General features: G+C 46.9%; 1 protein-coding gene across 1 annotated transcript; it reads right to left on the reverse strand.

Moving 5' to 3' along the window:
- Window positions 1–729: 729 nt before the first annotated feature.
- Window positions 730–18,641, reverse strand: MINAR1 (membrane integral NOTCH2 associated receptor 1). The gene is made up of 4 exons (XM_066558978.1): window positions 18,483–18,641; window positions 9,639–11,994; window positions 7,938–8,192; window positions 730–4,427 (listed from the first exon to the last, which is right to left on the reverse strand). Exons 2-4 carry the CDS (start codon window positions 11,946–11,948, stop codon window positions 4,230–4,232), a joined length of 2,763 nt encoding a protein of 920 aa, XP_066415075.1. The 5' UTR covers window positions 11,949–11,994; window positions 18,483–18,641; the 3' UTR covers window positions 730–4,229.
- Window positions 18,642–21,432: the final 2,791 nt, after the last annotated feature.

Genomic DNA, 21,432 nt, shown 5'->3' on the forward strand with positions numbered 1-21,432 from the left:
ACTCAGCATTCCCCATCCTGACCAAAACTACAAAACCAACACATTGAAGGTGTTTGTGCAGCAGAGAGGAGGAGTTCAGGATCTCACATCACTGTGTTTTCATGTCACTGCCCATTGTTTGTGAGTCCTCTTCCACAGCTGCCCTCTGCAACCTCTGACAGTGGTAGGTTCAGCTCTACCTCTGTTTCAACACCTGGAATTTTAAGACAACCTGATTCTGCAATTAACAACTCACAAGCAGCAAATTAAATTCATACAGGGACCCTAAGTAAGCTGTTCACAGGTGACTGCCTGTTCACAGGAGATTATAAACACTTATATCTAGTACTGACATAAAAGGGACAGGGGTTGCATAAACATGTAAGTTAAAGCGGTACCAAAATATTAGTCATGACCTTGTTAAAACAGTTGATATGGCAAAACTCAGGCATGAAATAACCTATAAAATGAAATATGATTAGTGTCAAGAGCTAATCTTCCAGAAGCCCAAACAATGTGATGCAAAGGAGCTTTTAAAAGAAACCAAACAAACTCATTTTTCATTATCTTCTGCCATCTTATTATTTCACAAGTTAGAAATCCATTAGCAATTCTGCCAAGAACTAGATAGGCTGCTTAGTTATCTAACACTGAGACACTCACATCCCATGGCTATCTTGATGTCCTTAGGGAAAAAAAAAACAGAAAAAGCAATGGAGTAATAAATTATTATAACAGTTTCATTAAAACTTAGGACACTGTAATTTTCAAGTTTATTTGGTGTTATATTTAAATGAACCAAAATGCAACATTGTACAGTAACATTATAAAATAAAATTATTACATAGTACATTAACCAAAGCCCCATTTAAAAAAAAATCCTAAAAAGTCATTTGGGGACATATCCTACTCTTGCTCTTCTGCACACATGATTTATTAAGCTCATTTAAAGCAGCACTCTTATTTTTAGGAAAAGCAAAATGGAATTTGCCCCCAAAATGGAGTATCTTTTCTTATAGTTTTTGCAGTTTCATTTTATCATGTGTAATATATCAAGTTTATAAGGCATAAATACGAAAAACAGTTCAATATGCTCATCATAATTTTAATTAAGTAATACAATCTAGGACACTTTTTCAATCACACCAAGGATTACAATGTACCTATAGCTTGAATTTCTTTTTTTTTTTTAATACAAAAGTCTATCATATGGTATACAGTGTATTCTAGTTGGTAACTGATTCACAAGGTGGATCACAATATTCTTGCAGGTTAATATGTCAGGATTTCACCCAGTTTGTACACTCTGCAGAATTCCTCCTTCCCTGGCTGCCCTCCTCCAGCAGCAGCAGCATCCCAAAGCTCCATCTCCTTGCCTGTTTTCAGAAGGGCTCTGTGCCAGACCCAAATCCCACTGGAAATGGCTCGGGATGCACATCCCAGGGGTGCCAAGGAGCTGCCAGGAGCGGAGGAGAAGGCAGGGCAGTGGCTCACAGAGGTGTTTGTGGAGCAGGGATTCAGGCTCTGCTCTCCCAGCTCCCTCAGGCTCCTGGAGGGAACCCTTGACAAACCACAGTCTGGTGTGTAAGGAAACCACTGACCAATGGAGTGGGTGCCACTGGCTGCTTGCGCAAAGCAAGGATGGGCAAAAGCACCTCAGTAAATTAGGAGGCAGCTTGGATGTTTGGGATGTTGAGTGCTTGGGTTGGGCCAGCTTCACATCACCCACAGCTCCATAACCTGCAAAGCCTTCCCAGGATTTTGGGCACCTCTAATGCAAAGACTCATCTGGTGCCAGCTGGATGAGTTGCACAGATAAAGCTTGTGATCAGTAACACCTCCCACACCCCTCTCCCACCTCCCCTTAGGGTAATATTTTCTAAAATCAGATTACTGAGATGCCCTGGTAAAAGCACTGCTGATTTGGGGCTGGGGGCAGCAGGGCCAGAGGGGCTGGAGAGGGCAGGGGGTCTGTGCCCACTCCTCCTGCCCCTCCAAGGCTCTTGTCACTGCTGGTGTGGGCAGATGGGGGATTGACCCTGTGCCCCCACAGGGCCACTCTGCTCCCTCCAGCAGCCAAGGAGGGGTGGCAGAGGGCTTCCTGACATTACCTGGAACCAGGAACAGATTTTTTTACATAGACAATCAACCTAAATTGTGCATGAGGTAAACTGCAGAGCAGTGTCCTCCAGAGTGTTTTTCCCATGTCTAATATTAGATATCTTGCTGGCAGCTCTGAATTGTCCCCAGAGGTTTCTCTACCTGCCTGCATTTACTACGCACGGATCCTGAGCGCCTGTGCTCAGGTGCTCTGAATCACACCATAACCAAAGGCAGCCTAAAATAGACAGTGTGAATTGCTCCCTCCCTGCTGTGACTCCATCCTGCAGCATCTGGGAGGAAAGAGAAATTAGCTTAGTATTATGAATGGGCCAAAGTCACAGAATTTGGGTCAGGATTCAGGCCAGGCAGGTACAGGTTTTGTCTGTGGGCCTATTCTTGTTCTCTATTTGCTGATGGAACATCCAACCCCGTGCTTACAGTTATTTTTCTGATAGATCAACAGTCTCAGGAATCACCTATCCCTAAATAAAGCACAGCACGTGAGCAGCACACAAACAGCTCTCCAACTGCAGGGATGAACTGACACACATCTAAAGTCACAACAAAGCCTTCATCTCCCACACACCCTTCCCTCAATACTTTTTTTAAACCAGTCAGAAACAAACAGTGAGTGCAGCACATCCCAGAGAGCCAGAGGAAGGAGCATCCAATGTTTTCTTAGCTGCTGTGTCATTGTGTAGGGAGGCTGCTTCTGAGGAAACCAGAATTACCCTATACAAAGAGCATTCACTAAAAGAATCTCCTTCCCCGAGGAGGACCAGCAAGATCACACTATTTCCTGAATTTTTTTTTTTTTTCCTATACTTGACAGAAGAGTAATGCTGTCTGGGTTTTTTGCTTTCACTAACCATGACAGGTTTCTGTCCCAGCTTGAGAATTCTATTGAACCTGCTATTTGCATTTGGGATAAAGCATCAAATGGACATTTCCCATGGGATACAGACTGCTTGCTGTCCAGAATATTCAACCATTCATTCTTAAGTACATTAGCAAGAGGGAAGCAAAAGATCTCCCTGTGCTGAATGCATTGCACCAGCAGCAAGTTTCTACCAGTGCTGAGAAATTGTGCCCTTAATGTAAGTGCTCAGTAACCACCAGCTCTGCTGCTTGAGGAGCACTCGGAACTGTATAGAAGGCTTGCAGGAAAAGGACCTCCATTAGTACCCATTATGCTCTGATTTATGTTACGGGCTTAAAATAGCAAAAATTTAAACAGTTCTATTTAACCTAGAGTCTAAAAAAAGGCACAAAGACTTTGTGGGAAAAAAAAAATTGTAACTGTTCAGATTACATTTCCAAGAACTTTACAGAGCGTTGCTTTGATTTGCCAGCTTTGCTTGCTGGCAGGAGTGAAATTGAGGCAATTTCACTGTCTGCAGAGGTAAAGAATACCCTTTTGGCAAGGCAAGTTTGCCAGCTCTATGCAAATGTTATTCAACAGAAGTAACTAAAACCTCTTGTGATTGCTTTAAAACATAATCTTTTTGGTCTGCAGCACATTGCACTTAACTAAGTACTCAGTGATGATAGAGTGGGTCTTAGGGCAAGACCAAATACAAAGAGCCCTTTTTAATCTGAACGTAGGAATGAACTCTGTTCACAGCTACACAGTCTGCTTTCAAACAAATGATCATGAAATACATAAATACTATAAAATAAATACAATACATTCAGAGTTTTCAACACTGTAGAGAGTTGTTAAGACTTCCCTAGCTCCTCAATGTGATGCATATAGAACATTCCCTTCTATACAGTGCTACCTCCATGTACCCACACCTCAACATAGCTCAGACAACTTTCCTCTCTTGCCTGGATTCTCATTGGTCTCTGATTCTGTAAAACACTATATCATTCCTTTAGGAAAAAAAAAAAATATTGCACTTTTAAAAATGCATAAAAATCGAACCGAGTTCCCATTAACTCCACCACACAGTCTGTTATTTAAAATAGGACTTTTCCAAAAATGCATCTCTACTTGTTCTGCGTTCCACCTCCATTCTCCACCGGGATATCCTCAGAGCATCGTCCCTTAGCGATCTCCTCACAGTTTTGCCAGCAGCCATTCGACACACAGCGTGAGCTATGCGAGCCACAGGTGGCTGGGGGTCACAGGGGTGTGCCCAGGCTCAGGATTTCATGGTGCAGATGGGCACCACGATGACCAGGATAACCGTGCAAGCGGCCGCCGCGATCAGGGCTGCGATCTTGCAAACCTTTGCCCTCCTGAACTCGGCTTCTTTCCGTTTCAGCAAGGAATCGTAGCCAGGAGTGTAAATGTCTTCCATCCAGTACTCTAAGTTGTTTGGGTTTAAAGATTCTTGAGTCTAAAAATTGAAAGGAAACGGTTGTTAATTGATTGGGGCCTGTCATTAATAAAATAGGTGAGCAAAGCAGACGTATCCAGCTGCACCTGGATCTGCTGTCAGGATAAAGTGGGTTATTGCCACTTCTCACACCCCTTCATCTCCTGGGTCCCAATTCCATAAAGCTGATGAAAGTGGTAAAAAAATACTGCAAAAAATAGGCTCCTGCAACAGTAAGATTCTGCTCCAAAATCCCTCACGTACCTCTGATTAACCGGAAACTTCGTCATCTTGGATGGCATTTAAATAAGATCTCTTTAATCTGCTCGACAGCAGAGGTGTCAGCAAGTGCCGGCCTGTTACTGTTAATAATTTTTAAATTATTAAAGCTCAGCTGATGGGAAAGGTTCTTAATATATGCTCCTCATGCACTACATTTTAAAAAGCTAACCCTAATTTTGTCACCATGATTTGCTTGCAGGGCATGATAACCCAGCCCCATCCAGCACCCAGCCCTGCTGCAGGGGCAATTTACAGACCCCTCCTCTGGAATGGCATTGCCTGGGGACACGGGCAACCTGCAGAACTTCATCAGTATTTCCATCTGAATTACTTATTTTTTTTGTCTTACAGCTTTTTGTTCCTAAGTATTTATGAGCTCTTAAAGCTTTTTATTTTAACCTTGCTTGTTTTTTCTCCCCCTTAACCTCTGTTTTAGAGGAAAATAAAGGGAAAACTTGGGAAACTGAAACTCTACACATTATATTGAACTTATCAGCAGAAAGGAGTAAAGCAAAAAGAACATTTTGAAAAATGACAGCATTTCCCCAAAGCTGTCTCCTTTATCTGAGGCTCCAAAAGCCCATTTCTTAAAAAAAAAATGAAAAAGATTCCATATAAAAATATGACAGTGAGAATAGCCTAACACACACCATTTCTGTGTTTGTAACAGTCCTGATCCTAAGCTTGTTGGACTCTGCAAAGAAACTCCAGCTGACTTGAGAAGGATTTGACTAATCCTTTAGCCTTTAATTGACTAATTCAGATTTTGTGGCCACAAGCTACTGGCTGAAACTTTGCTTTTCCTGATAGCAGCATTTGTTTTATGTAAAGAACTACTAAAAGAAGTGATTCTATAGCTATCTCAGAAATAAACATTGAAAATTGAGCAATGGTTTTATGATCATTTAATGGGCACCTCTATTACAGTGTTAGGATGCTGAAACAGAGGCCATCAGCCACACCTGTGATTGTATCTTTAGGGCTTGGAATGACCTGTTTCAGCCTTGTGAAAAAAGGCAGCAATCTCATCTCTAAAGGCATCAGAAAATAGCCTGATACTGTTTGATCCCAGTGGACCATCATACACAAAGCAAAGCAATGAATCTCACACAGAGCCCACACCTGGGACAAGCTTTGGGCCTGACTAGTTTTGCAATTTCTTTTTTTGGAGGAAAACCCAGCAGACTCCTCAGGCTCCAGGGGAAATTTTAAGTAAACAAAGGTAGAAAAACCCCAAAGATAGCAATAGTATGCTTCAAGGAAATTGCAGTTTTGGACCCATCTGCCTTGGCATTGACCTTTTAACTACTTCAGAAGGAAGATGCATTATTAAAAAGGCCCATTACTGTTAATCAGCTTCCTTTCCCATTTCATTGCCAGACATAGGAATGTTCATTAAGGCATAATGTATTTACTTTCAGTTCTAATAAACTTAATCACTGGGGAAAAAAACCCCACTCATCAGTCTGTGTCTATTTTTTAAGTTTGTCAGTAAGCTCCATTATAAAGTCTAGACATGGGCTTTGCAGGGTAGATGCAATTCTGACAATCTTTTTGGAGGGAGAGAATCAAACCAGTAAACTTCTATCACCTTTATCCTAAAGATAAATGATGGCAATAAGCCGATTTCTCTGGTTTGCTCACAGCCATGCAGAGCTGCTTACAGAGAACAAAACAGCCCAACGAGGAGCAGATGGAGAACACTTCTCCCAGAGGGGCTTTGCTTCCAAATATCACCTCCCTTACTGCCTCACACAGCAGGTAAGTGACGCTGTGTGACTGCCTGCTGCAGAGGAACTTCTTCAAGCCCATTCCTACTCTAGCACACAGCCTGCAATGCCAGGGTTAGGAATTTAGTAAGCCATCTAAAGCTTTTAAGACCCAAAAAGCAGCAGGGAGCTGAGGCAAGATGCAGCCTGCTCCCTGTGCTGCTTGGTTTCTCTCAGAGTGCACTTTAGCCACAGCAAGGAGCAGGAGCTGGTGAGGACAGGGAAGTTTGCATGAGCCAAGCAAAGAGGTGAATTTGTTGTGCACAAATTCCTGCACCAACACTCATGGCAGTTGCACTACAGCACGGTGTGAGTGATGGTTTCAAATCCAAATGAGCCAGCTCAGGGTCCTGAGGCACAGCATCCCGATGCTTTCCTAGGGATTAGCCTGATGGGTTTGGAGCTGGCTTAGGTACCTCAGCACTGAGCCACTGAGGGCTGGCATGGAGCAGCAAAGTCTCAGACTCCTCCACGCTGCTTTCCCTGGCAGACAAGCTGTGGAGACAAGCAGACTCCCTCTTTGAGCATGGCTGCACCCCACAGAACCCAAAATGCCTGAGGTCAGCACTAGACCTCCCCACTGGTCCTACATTCTACTGTCAAAGTGCATATAAAGGATACACAGATATTTGCACATCAATGTGGATTTCACTGTGTGACACATTTTAGGTTTTGAGACCAAGAAGTGCGACATTTCTTTGGTTTTTACACATTTTGCATGTCGTCCTTCAGGTCTCCTCTTTAAACCTCTGCTCAGATACCTTCCTTCCTAAAAGATGTGTTGTGTTTACCAGACTACACAGGGTATCCAATGTGGGTGCTCATTTTATGTCAGGTTTGTGATTTCATGTCGGGAAAATGTTAATGCAAAATTTGAATGTGTCTCCTCTGCTTGTTGCACAAGAGCCTGCACACTTCCAAGCTGAACCAAAATGCAAACTAGACACAGCATTAGTTGCCTGGCTGGTTTCCAACAGCCACTTCAAAGCTTCCACAGTGACATGTTTCAAAACCAGTCGTGGTATTGAACATCTTCTACAAGTATTTGATGTCTTGTGTTCCTAGTAAAATGGAAAAAAAAAAAACCAAATCTAACATTGCAATTCCCTGTGAATAATTCAGAGGAAAAGGCAGCAGTCCCAGCTCCTGCACCACTCTGCCTTGCTGCAGTTAGGGACCAGCTCACCTCTGCACTCCCTTATTCCCCAACTCTTCCTTAGAGCTACTAAAGCCATGATGGCTTAGAAGACATCTCTCCATTGCAGAATAAGCTGGCAGCATCAGCCTGTCAAGGATCACCATTCAGAAACAAAACATTCACATTCTTCATAGTCCCTGGCCAGGATGGATAGGGATCAGCAAGATTAGAGGCTCAACAATCCACAGCTCTTTCCTGAGCTATTCAAATCCCTTCTTAAATGCATATTCTGGCAACATCCATTTGCAATCAAGCCATTCAAATTAAACAAATGAGACTCACTTGTAGATCCAAGGCGGCAATCTTGCCTTTATCCCCCGAATTCCTCGTGTATTCCTCTATGGTCCATGATGGCTGGGCACGTTTCACTTCAGCCAGCTCTGTCAACCTCATGTCTGTGTAGAGAGGGTTGCTTTTCATGTGTGACTTGAGTGATGCAGGGTAGGGATGAGGACTAAAGACTTGTTCAATCAAGAAAGCGTCTTTTGGCTGTTTAGAGAGTCTATGTGGCTGTGGGATTTCATATTGCCTGTCTGCCTGCAATAGGGTTTAAAAGAATTTGAGAGAAAAAACAAGACTATGAGGGAGTTAAACACAAAAGACATAGATATTCCTTTCAGAAGCACCATATGATAAAAAATAGACCGGCTAGGATAAAGGTTTTGGATGGCCTTCGTCCATTTGCCCACCTTCTTCTCACAAACAAACCAAAGAGGTATTGAGGTATTACAGACACAACTCCAACATGAACACAATGCTGACACAGCAGAAGAAATTTAGGGTTTGTGCTGTTCAGAGATCAAAAAAATATTCTAAAATGGCCCTGACAACCAGAGAAGCCCAGCTGATCTGCAAAAGCTGAGAGATACAAGCAGGCTTCCAGGTTTCTGTTTCCAGATCAAATCCTAACGTGAATTATTCTTCAGGGATGCCCCCACCTGACACTGCAGCAACCATGGTACCATCCAGTGTCAGCCACAGGCCACCGAAGGAGTGTGGGAGGGACTCTCAAAATCAGCATGTCATCCTAAGCAAAGCAATGTACACAAAAGCCAAGGTTTGGTCTGACTAAGGATGGCCTTCCTCCCCCTCTGCAGTCTATCAATAACCCATGGTTTCGTGGTTTCTTGTTCACCCAAATGCACTTCTTTCCACCAAACCTCTTCCTCTCTGTTCTCAACCCTCCTCTGCCCTCACACCCCATTGCAGAGGGCAGAGCAAGCCTGTCCTGTGGTCACAGCTGACAAGGGGCTGCAGGACCCCCTCCCCAAACAGGAACAAGCACCCACCGCTGCAGTTTCACAGAGCAGCACCCAGAGCCCCAAGGACATCCATGGGGTCAGTGAAGGGGGCACAGGGAAGCTGCGGGGAGCATGGGCAGAGTTTTTCTGCCCAGCCAAACCAAGAGGCCAGCTACGCTGCAGTTCCACAACAGGAGGCTGAAGACTCATTTAAATGACCATGAAAGTCAGATAGAGAGAACATAACTAAAATGAGCATCTCACAGCACACATACAAGGGTTTTTTCCTTGAGGGATTTGAATCCATGAATCTATTTTGTTGGCTTTTAAATATGTACATACTTCTCTGATAAAAGCCATCACGATTCAATTTCAAAATATCCCTTCTAAAACAATCACTAGACAATTTCAATTTTCCCCATACCCTTTTCACCAAGGTAATTACCAGGCCTCCTTATGTTGCTGCAGATGATGAAAAATACCATCACCTTCCCAAGATGTCACCCACATTACCACCCTTTCTTTGCAAAACAGCAAAGCTTTTGAGAAGCAACTTGGCCATTTTGCAGCTGCCAAGCAAGAACCTACAGGTACAAAATCACTCAATTATGATAACAATAAAGGCAGGCATAACATGGCAAGGCAAAGCATTGTCATACCCAGAGGCTTGTGATGACTGTGGAAGGCATTCATAACCACATTATTTTTATGCATTTATTATGTGAGTTAAAGTTGAAATTACCTCCTTAGATTTCCTGTGCCAGTCCTTATTTTCTCCTCCATCTCTCTCTTTCACTTCCTCCTCTGTAATGCCAACTTGGTTGGTGTAAGTAATAGCTCTCCAGTCTCGGGGAGAGTTTGAAATACTTGCTATTTTGGATTCGGTCGCACTGTTTTCTTCTGTTAGTGATCTTGATGATCTCCTAGTAAACAAACTTTTTTTTAAGGCTTTTACTCGAAGACTCTCACTATTACTTCCACTGGCATCTGAACAGCACCATTCTGGATTATTCTCCAGTTTGCCTCCATGAGGAGTATTGTGGCACTGAAATATCTGCGGGGAGTTGCTCTCATCTGATGCGGCATCGCTTGTCAAAGAGTTGAGATCTATTTGTACACTGACCTTCTCTGGCTGCTGGATTTTTTGATCCAGCTTGCTTAATTTTCCCAGGACTTGAGAGATTTCTTCTCGGACACCTGAGAGAGATTCCAGTTTCTTCTCTATTTCACCGATCCTCAAGACTAATTTGCAGACACTCGTTTTCAGTTCATCGTCTGTGTTACTCACATCTGCCCTGACCACTTTATCCAGTTTGTTACAGGCACTCCCATTGGAGATCTTAGTCAAATTGTGCTCAGGTGAGCTCTCACAGTCTGATTTATGCACCTGAGACAAGGAACCAGTGCTGTTGTAGCATGAGGACTGCATCACTCCCGTGGACCCGCTGATACTCATGTCATCCAAAAACCTGAAAATGTCACTGATATCATCGCTCACGATTTCAGAGTCATCATCTGACTGCTTCAGAGAGTGCCGCTCGCCGTACTTGGCTTGGCCTGCTGCACACAAATCTTTGCATTTCTTGTGCTCCAGAACCTGCTGCTCCGTTTGTGTCCCAACACTCATGGTCCTGTCAATGCTTAAGATCTGCACAGAAGTACAGTTAATGCTTTTATCCTTAAACTTTTTGACTGGCTCATGTTTCTCCACATCTAGAATGGAAGGAATTTCCTTAGGTTTATGCCCGTTGGGTTTCACAGCATAGTTTGCCTGCATTATTGGTTGCTGATCCTTTGCATTTAGGTAGGACTGATGCCTGTCAACTGAAGGAAAGTTTGGAGATGGGTTGCTCGAACTCTGGTATCGTGGTTTCTCTTCAGACTGCTTCCTATTAAAAAATGAGCATTCAAAGTCAGGGACCTCCTCAGTATTTAAACTCCAGCTTTTAGCTGGCCAGGCAGTTTGCTTGGTTGGCTTTCCAGTCCACTTTTTGGTTTCCTGTGGTCCAAGAACAGTAGTTGGGCCAAAATATGTTGAAGCTTGAAGATCATCTAAACTTTCATGCTTCACTCGCCTTTTGTCCGGTATAGGAGAATAAATTGGATTCAAGTACTGGCTGCTGTATGGCATTTCAAAGCTGTGGTTGAAGAAAGTCTGCTTAGAGCTTTCTTTCCTGTTCTGAGGCTCTCTGTGCCCATCTTCTGGTGCTTTGTTGGATGGTATTAAGTTGGGAGATATTGTAATCAGATTATGAAAATCTTCTTTGAATATATTTCTTTTCTGGACACACGACTGCATCATGAACGGCTCGTCATTTGAAATGAAAGCTTCTTTTAAGCCTGCACTTATAGGCAAGGAATCCTGGTCTGAAATAGATTCATTTTCAATGTTCATGGGGAAGTAGGTACTCTGCATCTCACATGGTGGGGACGTGGCAATGGAGTAGGACGCCAGTGCCTGCAGCCTGTCCAGAGAGGCAGCCCGGCCCTTCATGTCCTTATTAACACCAAGCAAGAAGTTGGGTTCTGATGAGGGGACAAACTGCTGGCAGTCTTTGCAGTCCATCTTTCTGCATTTTGAAGACCTTCTGACAGGAAAGCCCCGGTTAAAGTCCTGGTCGTTGAGCTCACAGTTGGGCACGCAGTCAGGCACACAGTCTGCCATATTGCAGATCTCTGTGTCAGACCTGCAGGACTCGAAGGACTCCTTCTTCTTCACTTTGTGCCTTGCAACTGGAAGCTTCTCCTTGGCCACTCCCCCGTTCATTTGTATGAGGTTGAATATCGTTACTATATCTGCTGCAACCATGATTTTCTTTGATTGCTGATTGTTTACAGTGCATCTCATTTTGTCTTTGAACAAAGTCGCTGGGAAATTAGGATCCAGGCAAGCAGTGTAAAACAGCACGCTTCTGAGCTTGGCCAACTGGGATAAATCAAACCTTGCACACAGGGACTTGCAGAGATCCTGGTAAGAAACAGTATTCTGCTTTGTGTCCAGCTCCTCCAATATCTTCACCAGGAAGAGTGAGGATTCCTGGTTGGACTCCATGACTTAAGTGTGTTTTGCCGTTTAGCCTGGAAACCACGTTCCACTTCTACAGCAACACAAAAAAGATTGTAAATCACTCACAGGTAATACCCAGGGCCTTGCAACTCAGCTAGAGATGGGGCCTGACTCCCTAACCATGCCATCCAGGGTGTGCTTTTATAACCCATCCTCATGTTCTGAACTTCAGGCTGCAATCCCAGCATCCAATAAATCAATACTTAAATGGAATCGGGGTTTTATCCAAGAAGGCTCCTTTATGCCAATGTCTACTAAAGCAACCAAGTGAAAAATCAGAGGAAGCTCTGGAGAGGCTGAACTAATGGCAGATAGACAATAGCCTGCACAGAATTTCAGCACAGAATTTCTTACCAACTTATGAGAGTTTCAAAGCACAGTTTAAGCATCAAATTGTCTGCAATCATTTCAGTCCTAGCCTAAGCAGGGCTGATCCACTGCACCATGACATGTTTTCATATCTGAATGCAAATGGCTCTGAAGAAGATTTTCTGTCAATAAACTTCTGACATGTTTTTAGAAGTTATCTGAGAACATAATTGCCATCTTGCTTGCTTTAATCCATTATTTTCTCCTCTGCTCTGAATTATCTCCTTTGGATACTTTGACATATTTTTTCCAGAAATACCTTTTCAAGAATGGAAAATTTGCCAGGTCCCACATGAAAAGTGTGTGTGGGCCCCGTTTGGACTCTAAAGTCCAAAATTTAGCAAAGAATAGAAGGAGTTAAAAAAAAAATAAATCTTACTGAACCTTGAAACCAATCCAGCAGATGCTAGAGGGCTGGCTGCCAATCAGGATGGATTTGAAGACAGAGAAATATCAAGGACAGAGAACATCCTCTTCAGTGATGTGCTCCCAGTGAAGCCTAGAAGTGCATTTCCATTCACCATCCCGAAATGACAGGGCAGAGGTGAAGAGCAAAAGCTTCACATTTATGTGGATAACAGGAATAGCTTGAACAAGCACAGCTAACACTAGCAAACATCTTGGGGAGAATATAAACCCCTGCACTTTCAGAATTGAAAACAACCTTTAGCTATTATGGATTAGGAAAGGATGTTGACGATTTTTCATCCATCTATTGTAAATATCCTTGTCGGTGTCTCTGCTGTTGGCTACTAGGAAAGACAGAGCACAGGCTGATGCAGTCTGCCAATTGCTACATTTGGTCACTCTGTCTTTGTTATTCTTACTGATAGGAATGACAAAAATCTTCTCAGTCTCCCAAAAAGGTATGTTATCTTCCCCCATTCACTGCCACCCTTAGATGACCCCTGGAACTGGCCTCTCCTCCATCAAGTGCAGAATATCCACCCAAATAGCAAAGCACTGAAGTCAACATTGCAAGGCTTATTATTACTCATTCTAAAAGGCACCTTCTGGTCAAAGACCTCAGGACTCCTGAGCAGTACTCCAGAATCCAGGGCTCCTGTTCCATCTCCTGCCCTGACATCACACATCAGTGATTGCTATCAGTGTCAGAAGCCAGAGTACTTCAGCTGTCATAACAGATAGTTACCCAAAAGAATACGAAACAAGTCTCCATATGAACTCGGCTGTTTATTTAAATAACATCTCTCTACTGTGTGTGACCAGGAGCTGAGCAGCAGCAACGTGGATGTATTTCTGTGATTGTAAACACAGCTCTCAGAAAGCAACGGCTACAGGGATTTTCCAACACCTCTGCTGCATGCATGTTTGCTTTTAAAGCTCCTGTATTATGCATAGCAGCACAACTCTTCTGCCAGCTGACAAAGGAGAAAAAATATTTTACTGTTCTGTGCTCAGCTCCAAGAAGTAATGCAAAAGGCTGGAGGAGGGTGCTGGTATCCTTTTTCTCTCAGCAGAGTGTGCTTGGAGGCACAGCCTCTTTCACAGCCTGCCTTTGTATTTCTCTGACATGCCACCATTAATGATGCTCCCAGGCTACGTCCAAACTCTGCTAGTTACCACCAAGGCTACCAAGTTCTTACAGAATAAACTTCACGTGTGGGGCTCAGAGACATTCCCAGCTGACAGGGGGCTGGCATTCCAAGTCAATTTTCTGCATGTTATATATCTGCCACTTGGGACAGGAGTGAAAATATGTCTTTTTGTCACCTCCAGGCTGAATACCAGCAAAAGCAACTATCTCCTCCTATTTGTAAATTCACAGCTTCTTGCCAGCCCCTCACCTGGATATACATTTTCACAGCCTGATGCACACCCTGCACTGGCCTGCCAGCAGCCCGCCTTCTCCCCACTCACACTCCTGCTAAAACACCCAAGTAGCCAGTTTGCACTAATGTATTTTGAAAAGTGTCAACCCATTTTGTTCCCCACCCTTCTGTCTTTACCCTCTCATCCCAGTGAGGATATCCCAGCTACAGCTTCTTGAAAATCTTTGCTTTGCACCAAGCCATTCTTTGTGTCATGAGAGGTTTTAACTTCAATTCAGGTTTCTAAACACCATGAATCTGGTAAAACTCAGGTGTAGCCTGAGTGATGACAAGCTCAGTAAGTTGAGTGGAAGCCCTGCTGCATATCCCCAATCTCATGATGCTTGTACTTAGCACCAGCAAGGACCTTTGTTTTGGGGACCCCAATCTATACACAAGCAGAAAGGCAGAAGCACTGAAGCACAGAGTCAAAGCAGGAGAGCCCAGCTAGGCTGGGTTAGCTCAGTCCCACCCCTGTGCTCCCAGACCCAAGCCTGGCAGGCGGCAGTCAGCTATAAAGCAGTGAGAGGTCAGGGATGTGACAGCGGCTTTGAGACAAGGGTGACCAGGAGAGAGCTGAACTTGCTCAGGTGGGAATTCAGCCAGTTCATTCAACTGAGACTCAGCTATGGGAGGTGGAAACTGAAATGGCAGGTTGCAAACTCAGATATAGGCCTTGAGAAAAAGAAAGCTAGCTAGGAGCTGTAATAATTTCTTCTTCACCCCTTGGCTGTTCACAAACAGCTTTTTAGTGTGAGAGAATTTTAGGTGTGAAAGATATCTCTGGGCTTCAGTCTGAACATGGAAACTGGTGCTCCCTTGTGCCAGAGCATCAGAAACATTGCTGCTAGTGGAGCACCAACAGATTGGGGCTGTGAAGAACAGGATGTACTACCCCTAAGGATAATATATAAGGGCTTTGGAATCTTGTTTCCTGGTTCAGGGATGTGAAAACCTGGTGCCAGAATTTTTAGTGGCACATTAAGCTCCTCTGCCTCTTGTCAAGCCTCCTAACAGCCTGCGACAAAGACGGGTGCTTCTTGGCAGGCCAGCCCAGGAGCTGCCACATCCCAGGTGCCAAGCACTTGGCCAAGCACCATCTCAGCCATTATGTCCACGCTCATTCAGTATCTCTCAAAGCAGGACCAGAATAGAGCTAGACGTGGCACATAAATGCAGAGCTCTGAAATGAGCACAGGAAGGCCTTTTAAAGAGGATACAGGGTCACGAATCAGTCAAAAGCAGCAAAGCAAATGGAAGCACCCACAGCAAGAGCAGCACACAGGGTCTCCTCAGATGGCCTCAATTCCACCAATGTCCTCGTGCCTTCCCCTCACTGCCAACAGCCACACACACCCCCCAAACCCTCCTCAAACTGACTTTGGTCTCCAAACACATGGAGCTCCCCGGACAAAGGGATGGGATCTGGCTTATTTATCTCCACCAAGACCATCTCTGACCAAAGGAGCCACTTAACATTTCATCCTTAATGATTTTGTTATATTAACATCGGAAGGGTCGCTTTGACTCAGCTTCCCGAGATTTGACATTTGCTGCTCTAATAGCACAATTATATCCCAGCATGGGCTTGTGGAGCATCAGATTGCACAGCCAGTCGATGGGGGCTGGCTCTCCTTGCACACAGATGAGCTCCAGACTTACCACAAATCGATGTCTTCTTGCCCTGCACCAGGAGCAATGAACTGAGCTCTCATCTTACCACTAGCCCACTGTCTCAGCCTCTGGAGGAGAAGTCCAAGAATATTACAATTGCAAGCTCCATCCCCAGAGGAGCTCTCTGCCGCACAAAGGGAATATACTGTTCTATTTTCTGGTGTCTTTAGGAACCAAGCCTCCATGAAACCTCTCCCCTGTGGTTCTCCAGACCAGGGGAATCTGCAGACTCTTTCATGCATCTTGCTTCCTTGTAGGAAAGCCAGAATGCACCTCCCATCCTTACCACCTCCCAAATCAGCAGTGGGGTGAGGGTGCTCCCTTCATCTGCTGCCTACCCTATAAATTTGCCATCCACAGGAATTCATGGAATTAGTACTGTTTCCCAGTTGCCCTGGCTGCTTTCCTATGACTCCTTGAGCCCAAACCCTGCCCTGCCAAAGGGTCTAAGGGCAGCACACACTGAGGCAGATAAACCCCAGCACAGGATTCAAGAGACAGTCCCACCACTCGACTTCCCCGAGCAGCTGCAGGGTGGCAAGGTGCCCTGCACGACTCTGAATCACGGCCACTGCCACACAGACCACGTTATCTTCCTCTCTTATTTCCTCCTTCATTTCCTCCTCTGTTCTTTGTGCCACTGACATTTGTTCTCCCCATCTCCCAATATCCACAGCAGGTGCAGCTACCACACAGATGTGACTCTCCCTTTGATTTGCCAGCCAAGAGGGAAACAGCACCCTTGTTTTGTCTCCCCCACAGTGACAAACGGGCCACCCCAGAATGCCACTACAGCAGTGCAACAGCAGAGTGATCCTTGCATAAATCCCCTCAGAAAGAGCCAGCCACTTCAGCACAGCAGAACATTAATACAGAGCCAGTGATATGCTGTTTTACTATTAACTTGGGCTCATAAATCATTCAGCCTGCCTTCCCAGCACCAGATACTATAAAACAAGGCAGGCAACGCTTGCCTCACATGAAATGTAACCCGTCAAGACGGAATTCAGTTTTTGTTTTCTCCCACACTCATAAATTCATTTCTCTGTCAAAACATTAAGAAATTTCTGATGAAGGAATGGGGACCTCGAGCCCCATCTGGCTTCCACTGCACACAGACACGGGAGCTGGCACTCAGGGAAACAATGCCCATTTCCACACACCTTATTCCTCCTCCTCCCTCCAGCCTTCTGCCGCTCATTAAAAAGAAAACTAAAACACACACTTTGGAGCCCTGCCCGTGCAATGGCAACTGCTCCTCTCCACCTTTCATTGATGAGAAAACTCCTCCTGACCAGTCTGGCACAGGCTGTCTCCTCCGGAGCATCTCTGTGGCTGCGCAGGAGCAGGGTGGGCTCATTCCCTGGGGCAGGTGGAGGTGGCTGCTGGCTGCCTGCTGTGGTTTTTATTCACTCCTTCAGAGCCGAAGGGAAGGAGCCCCTGCGTGCCGGGAGCTCGCGGTGCCTGTGCTCCCGGGAAGGACGCACACACCCCACATCTGCCGAGCATCCCGCTGCCAGCCTCCTCCGAGGGTCACCGGGGGTCGCTGGGAACAGCACGGGAGGAAGAAGCTGCTGTTTTCTGGCTCTTATCCTGCGTGAATGAGCCCTGGGAAACCGCGCTTTACAAACCCAGCTCCTTACCAGAGGCAGGCTCTGCTGTAAAAGGACTCTGCACAACACTTCAGCTGCCACAACACCCCAGAATTCAGTGGTTTTTAAAGGATCTGAGTGCCTAAATTGATAGGGAACTTGTGGATAAAAGCAGTGGACCCTCGCGGCTGTGCAAGAGCTCAAGTCGAACAGGGTTTGCCATTGATTTTTCTTGCACAGTAACATTAGGCTGATTGTCTGATTATTTGCATGGTTCAGTTATGCAATCCAGGTTAAGGTATCTCTACAATCTGGGAAAGTGGAAACAATCATTCTAAAACTGTGAAATAAATTACTGGAATTATTACTGCATCATATACTCCTGGTTATTCTTTGCCAACTCTTGGCCCATTCAGGCACACACAAATACTGTCCTCCCCATACATCATTAGAGCCACATCCAAGCCACGTTTTTACTGGAATTTTTTGTATAAGGAGACACCATTAAAAATATTGACAGACAAACACAAAAAAGTCTAATTTAATTAAATGTGAGCAATTTATCCCATCTGTGGGCAACCTGGATTTTTGCACAGCAAGTCCATAACAATCTCACTGCCACCCTGGTCCCTTGCCCTGGTGGGTCCTGCTTCCCTGATCCCCATCCCTTCAGACTCCGTTTGAGGGTTGGGGTGCCTGGGGCTCAGCCCAAGGGTCACCCACTTGCTCCTCTCGGGCAGATCCGGATGTGCGGGACTAAAGTGGAGCTGCCAAAGTCCCAGACGGAGTTTCACGATTTTGGAGCACCCCCTTTTCCTAGAGAGCTTAACAAAGAGGCAGGACCCCGGGGCACCGGTGGGGACCGGAGGGGTCTCTTACCTGCGCTTACTCCTCCTTCTGCCAGCCCGGCGGGGGCAGCCGGTGCTGAACGCGCTCCCGGGCACCGCCGGGTGCTCAGCGCATCCCTGGGGATGGAGATCACGGGGGCTTGTCCCCGGTGCCCCTTTCCCCCAGCGCACCGCCCCGCGCCCCCTCCCGCACCTGGGGCTCACCTGCGGGCTCCGCCTGCCTCTGGCGCGGGCAGCGCGGCCGTCAGGGCTGCATCTGCCGCTGCAGCAGCCGCTTCCCGGCCAGCAGGAGGAGGAGGAGGAGGAAGAGCCCGAGCCTGAAGCCCCGGCAGGATGCCATAGCGCCGGGCTGCGCTGACAAAGGCGGCAGCAGGTTGGCATGGGAGGAGGGAGAGAGGGGAGGGAGGGGAGGAGAGAGGACAGAGAAGGAGGGGAGATGGGAGGGAGGGGGCTGCACAGGCCGAGCCTCCCCGCACCGCCCCCGGTCCCGCTGCCCCGGCCGGCCCCGGGCGCTGCGGCAGCGGCTCCGCAGGGACCGGGCGCGGCGGAGGGGCCGAGACTCCGCTTCCCCAAACCACTACATCCCTATTATTGTTATTATTCGGGTGAGTCCCGGCGCTCCTCGGGGCGGGGAAGAGCGCTCGGCTCCAGCCGCACCGCCAGCCCCGCTGTCCGGGCAGGGGACAGCGCCTGGCGCAAAGGGGGCAGGAAAGGGAAAGGGGTGCCCAGCAGGAAAGGGGGTGCCCAGCGGGAAAGGAGCCCGACTTGCCCAGCCAGGGACATGGAGAGCAGCACTCTGAGGAGGAGCGGCTGATGGAGCCGGGGATGTTCAGCCTGCAGGAAAGGCGAGGCAAGGGTGACTTTACGGCTCTTTACAACTCCCTGCAAGGAGCTGGTAGCCAGGTAGGGGTCTCTTGTCTCAGGTAACAGGCGATAGGGCAAGAGGAAACGGCCCCGAGTTGCACCAGGGGAGGTTGTGGTTGGATATTAGGAAATATTCTTCACTCAGAAGTGAAGGCTGGAACAGGGTGCCCCGGGGAAGTGGTGGAGTCACCATCCCTGGAGGTACTGTAGACGTGCAGATGTGGCACTCAGGAACACGGGTTTGAGGTGAGTTAACACTTGGACTTGATGATCTTAGAGGTCTTTCCTGACCTAAACAATTCCGTGATTCTGTGACAGCACCCAGTGCCCACCTTGCACACCCGGTGCCCACCCTGCATGCCCATCACCCCCAGGGCACCAAAGCCACCAGTGCACATCCCTGTCCTGCACAGCTCTCCTCAGGCAGGTGGTCCTTGCAGGGATGGGCTCTGGTGGTGTAGGAAGGGGCTGCAGGGTGTGGGGTCCCCACCCCAGGTGTGCCCTGGTGCAGGGTGTGGGGTCCCCACCCCAGGTGTGCCCTGGTGCAGGGTGTGGGGTTCCCACCCCAGGTGTGCCCTGGTGCAGGGTTCAGGGTCCCCACCCCAGGTGTGCCATGGTGCAGGGTTCAGGGTCCCCACCCCAGGTGTGCCCTGGTGCAGGGTGTGGGGTCCCCACCCCAGGTGTGCCCTGGTGCAGGGTTCAGGGTCCCCACCCCAGGTGTGCCATGGTGCAGGGTTCAGGGTCCCCACCCCAGGTGTGCCCTGGTGCAGGGTGTGGGGTCCCCACCCCAGGTGTGCCCTGGTGCAGGGTGTGGGGTCCCCACCCCAGGTGTGCTGTGGTGCACGTGCAGTGCCCAGGACACGCACGCTCTCAGTCTGGGCAGGCAAGGTCTGACCTCAGCCACGGCACTGCCACTGCCCCTGCTGCTGGCTGGCCACGCCGCACAGAAATACTGCAGAGAGTTTTTAATAGAGGTGTTGCTGGGTGAAATAAAGCAGGAAGATGTCAAAGGCTCGACTTCTCCTCTCGCTTGCACTGTTTGGGGAGCGGACTATCGGCTTCCCTTTCCTAGATGGACTAATTTGAGGGGTTGTATGCACAAGCACGTCACAGCCATCAGACCCCTATGGACAAACTGGCCTAAAACTATGTGGCTTGCTTATTCTGACAACCTTGGGAACAGAGCTCTCTGCTTTCCTGAGAAAAACAAGGAGTCAGGAGGGGGTTTTTATTTAAAACCCACTGACTTTGAAGAATATTATGTGTGATTCAGTGTATACATAATATCTGTAAAGACAACACACACAGCAGCTAATACAAGAGGAGAGGGTAAACATACATCCTTGAAAATGGAAGAAAAACATGTTTATACTACATTATTCTTACCACTACTTAACAGCATTAAAAGAAGGAGTGTCCTTGGGCCTCATTTTCCATGCTTTTGTCAGATTTTTTTTTTTGTCTATAAGTATCCATTTACTTGCAAATTTCACGGCTGGGTGATTTCAGCCCTACACCACTTCCTAGAGTACATGCCTTCAGGTCATCAGGATAGTCAGAAGAACTCTCTGTACCCTTCAGAACTGCACACACCAGAGAATAAATAGAAAACATTTCTTACCCCTAGTTCAGGTCTAGCTGATCTTACTTGATTTTGCCCAGGTTCTGAGAGGTTTCCAGAGCTGGCTCCCATAGCTGCCACCAGAGGAAAATTTGGTGACTTCCCCTTTTGCCTTCCTTGCTTGCACCCCAGCACGTAGAAATTACACTTAATTGATGGCAAGGGCTTCATTATCTTCTTGTGGGCTGTGACTAGCAGCATATAATCAGGAATCACCTGCAAAAATTGGTTTGAAACAGTTAAACATGGTGCAGACTCATATACACAAGATGTTGATTTTACACTGGGAGGTGTGTCCCAAGGGCAGCAGGGCTGCCTCCCTTGGGGCTGGGGAAATCCTCTCTGAGCTCTTGGGGTGCTGCAGGGGACACCTGCCCCCCTCCCTTTCCCTTGCTTGCCAATCTGGACTCCAGCTCTCCCCCTTCCCCAGGCCAGATTTGACAGCAGCTTCGGTGGGAATTTCGTCCAAAAGGAAAGCAAGGATCAGCTCTCCCTGTCCCCATTCTCCATCTAATTTTAGCACCATCAACTCCTGTCTCCCCTCACCACCTTTCCTTGACATTTCTGCTTTGTTCTTCACTCTTCTTTTCCCTTTCATCTCTTTCCCTCAGCAGCTGGCACATTTACCTTGTCTGGCTCCCCCATATCTTCCACCTTCCCTCCAGGCCT

The sequence above is a fragment of the Molothrus aeneus genome, chromosome 13 (genome assembly GCF_037042795.1).
Source record: "Molothrus aeneus isolate 106 chromosome 13, BPBGC_Maene_1.0, whole genome shotgun sequence".
Lineage (NCBI taxonomy): Eukaryota > Metazoa > Chordata > Aves > Passeriformes > Icteridae > Molothrus > Molothrus aeneus.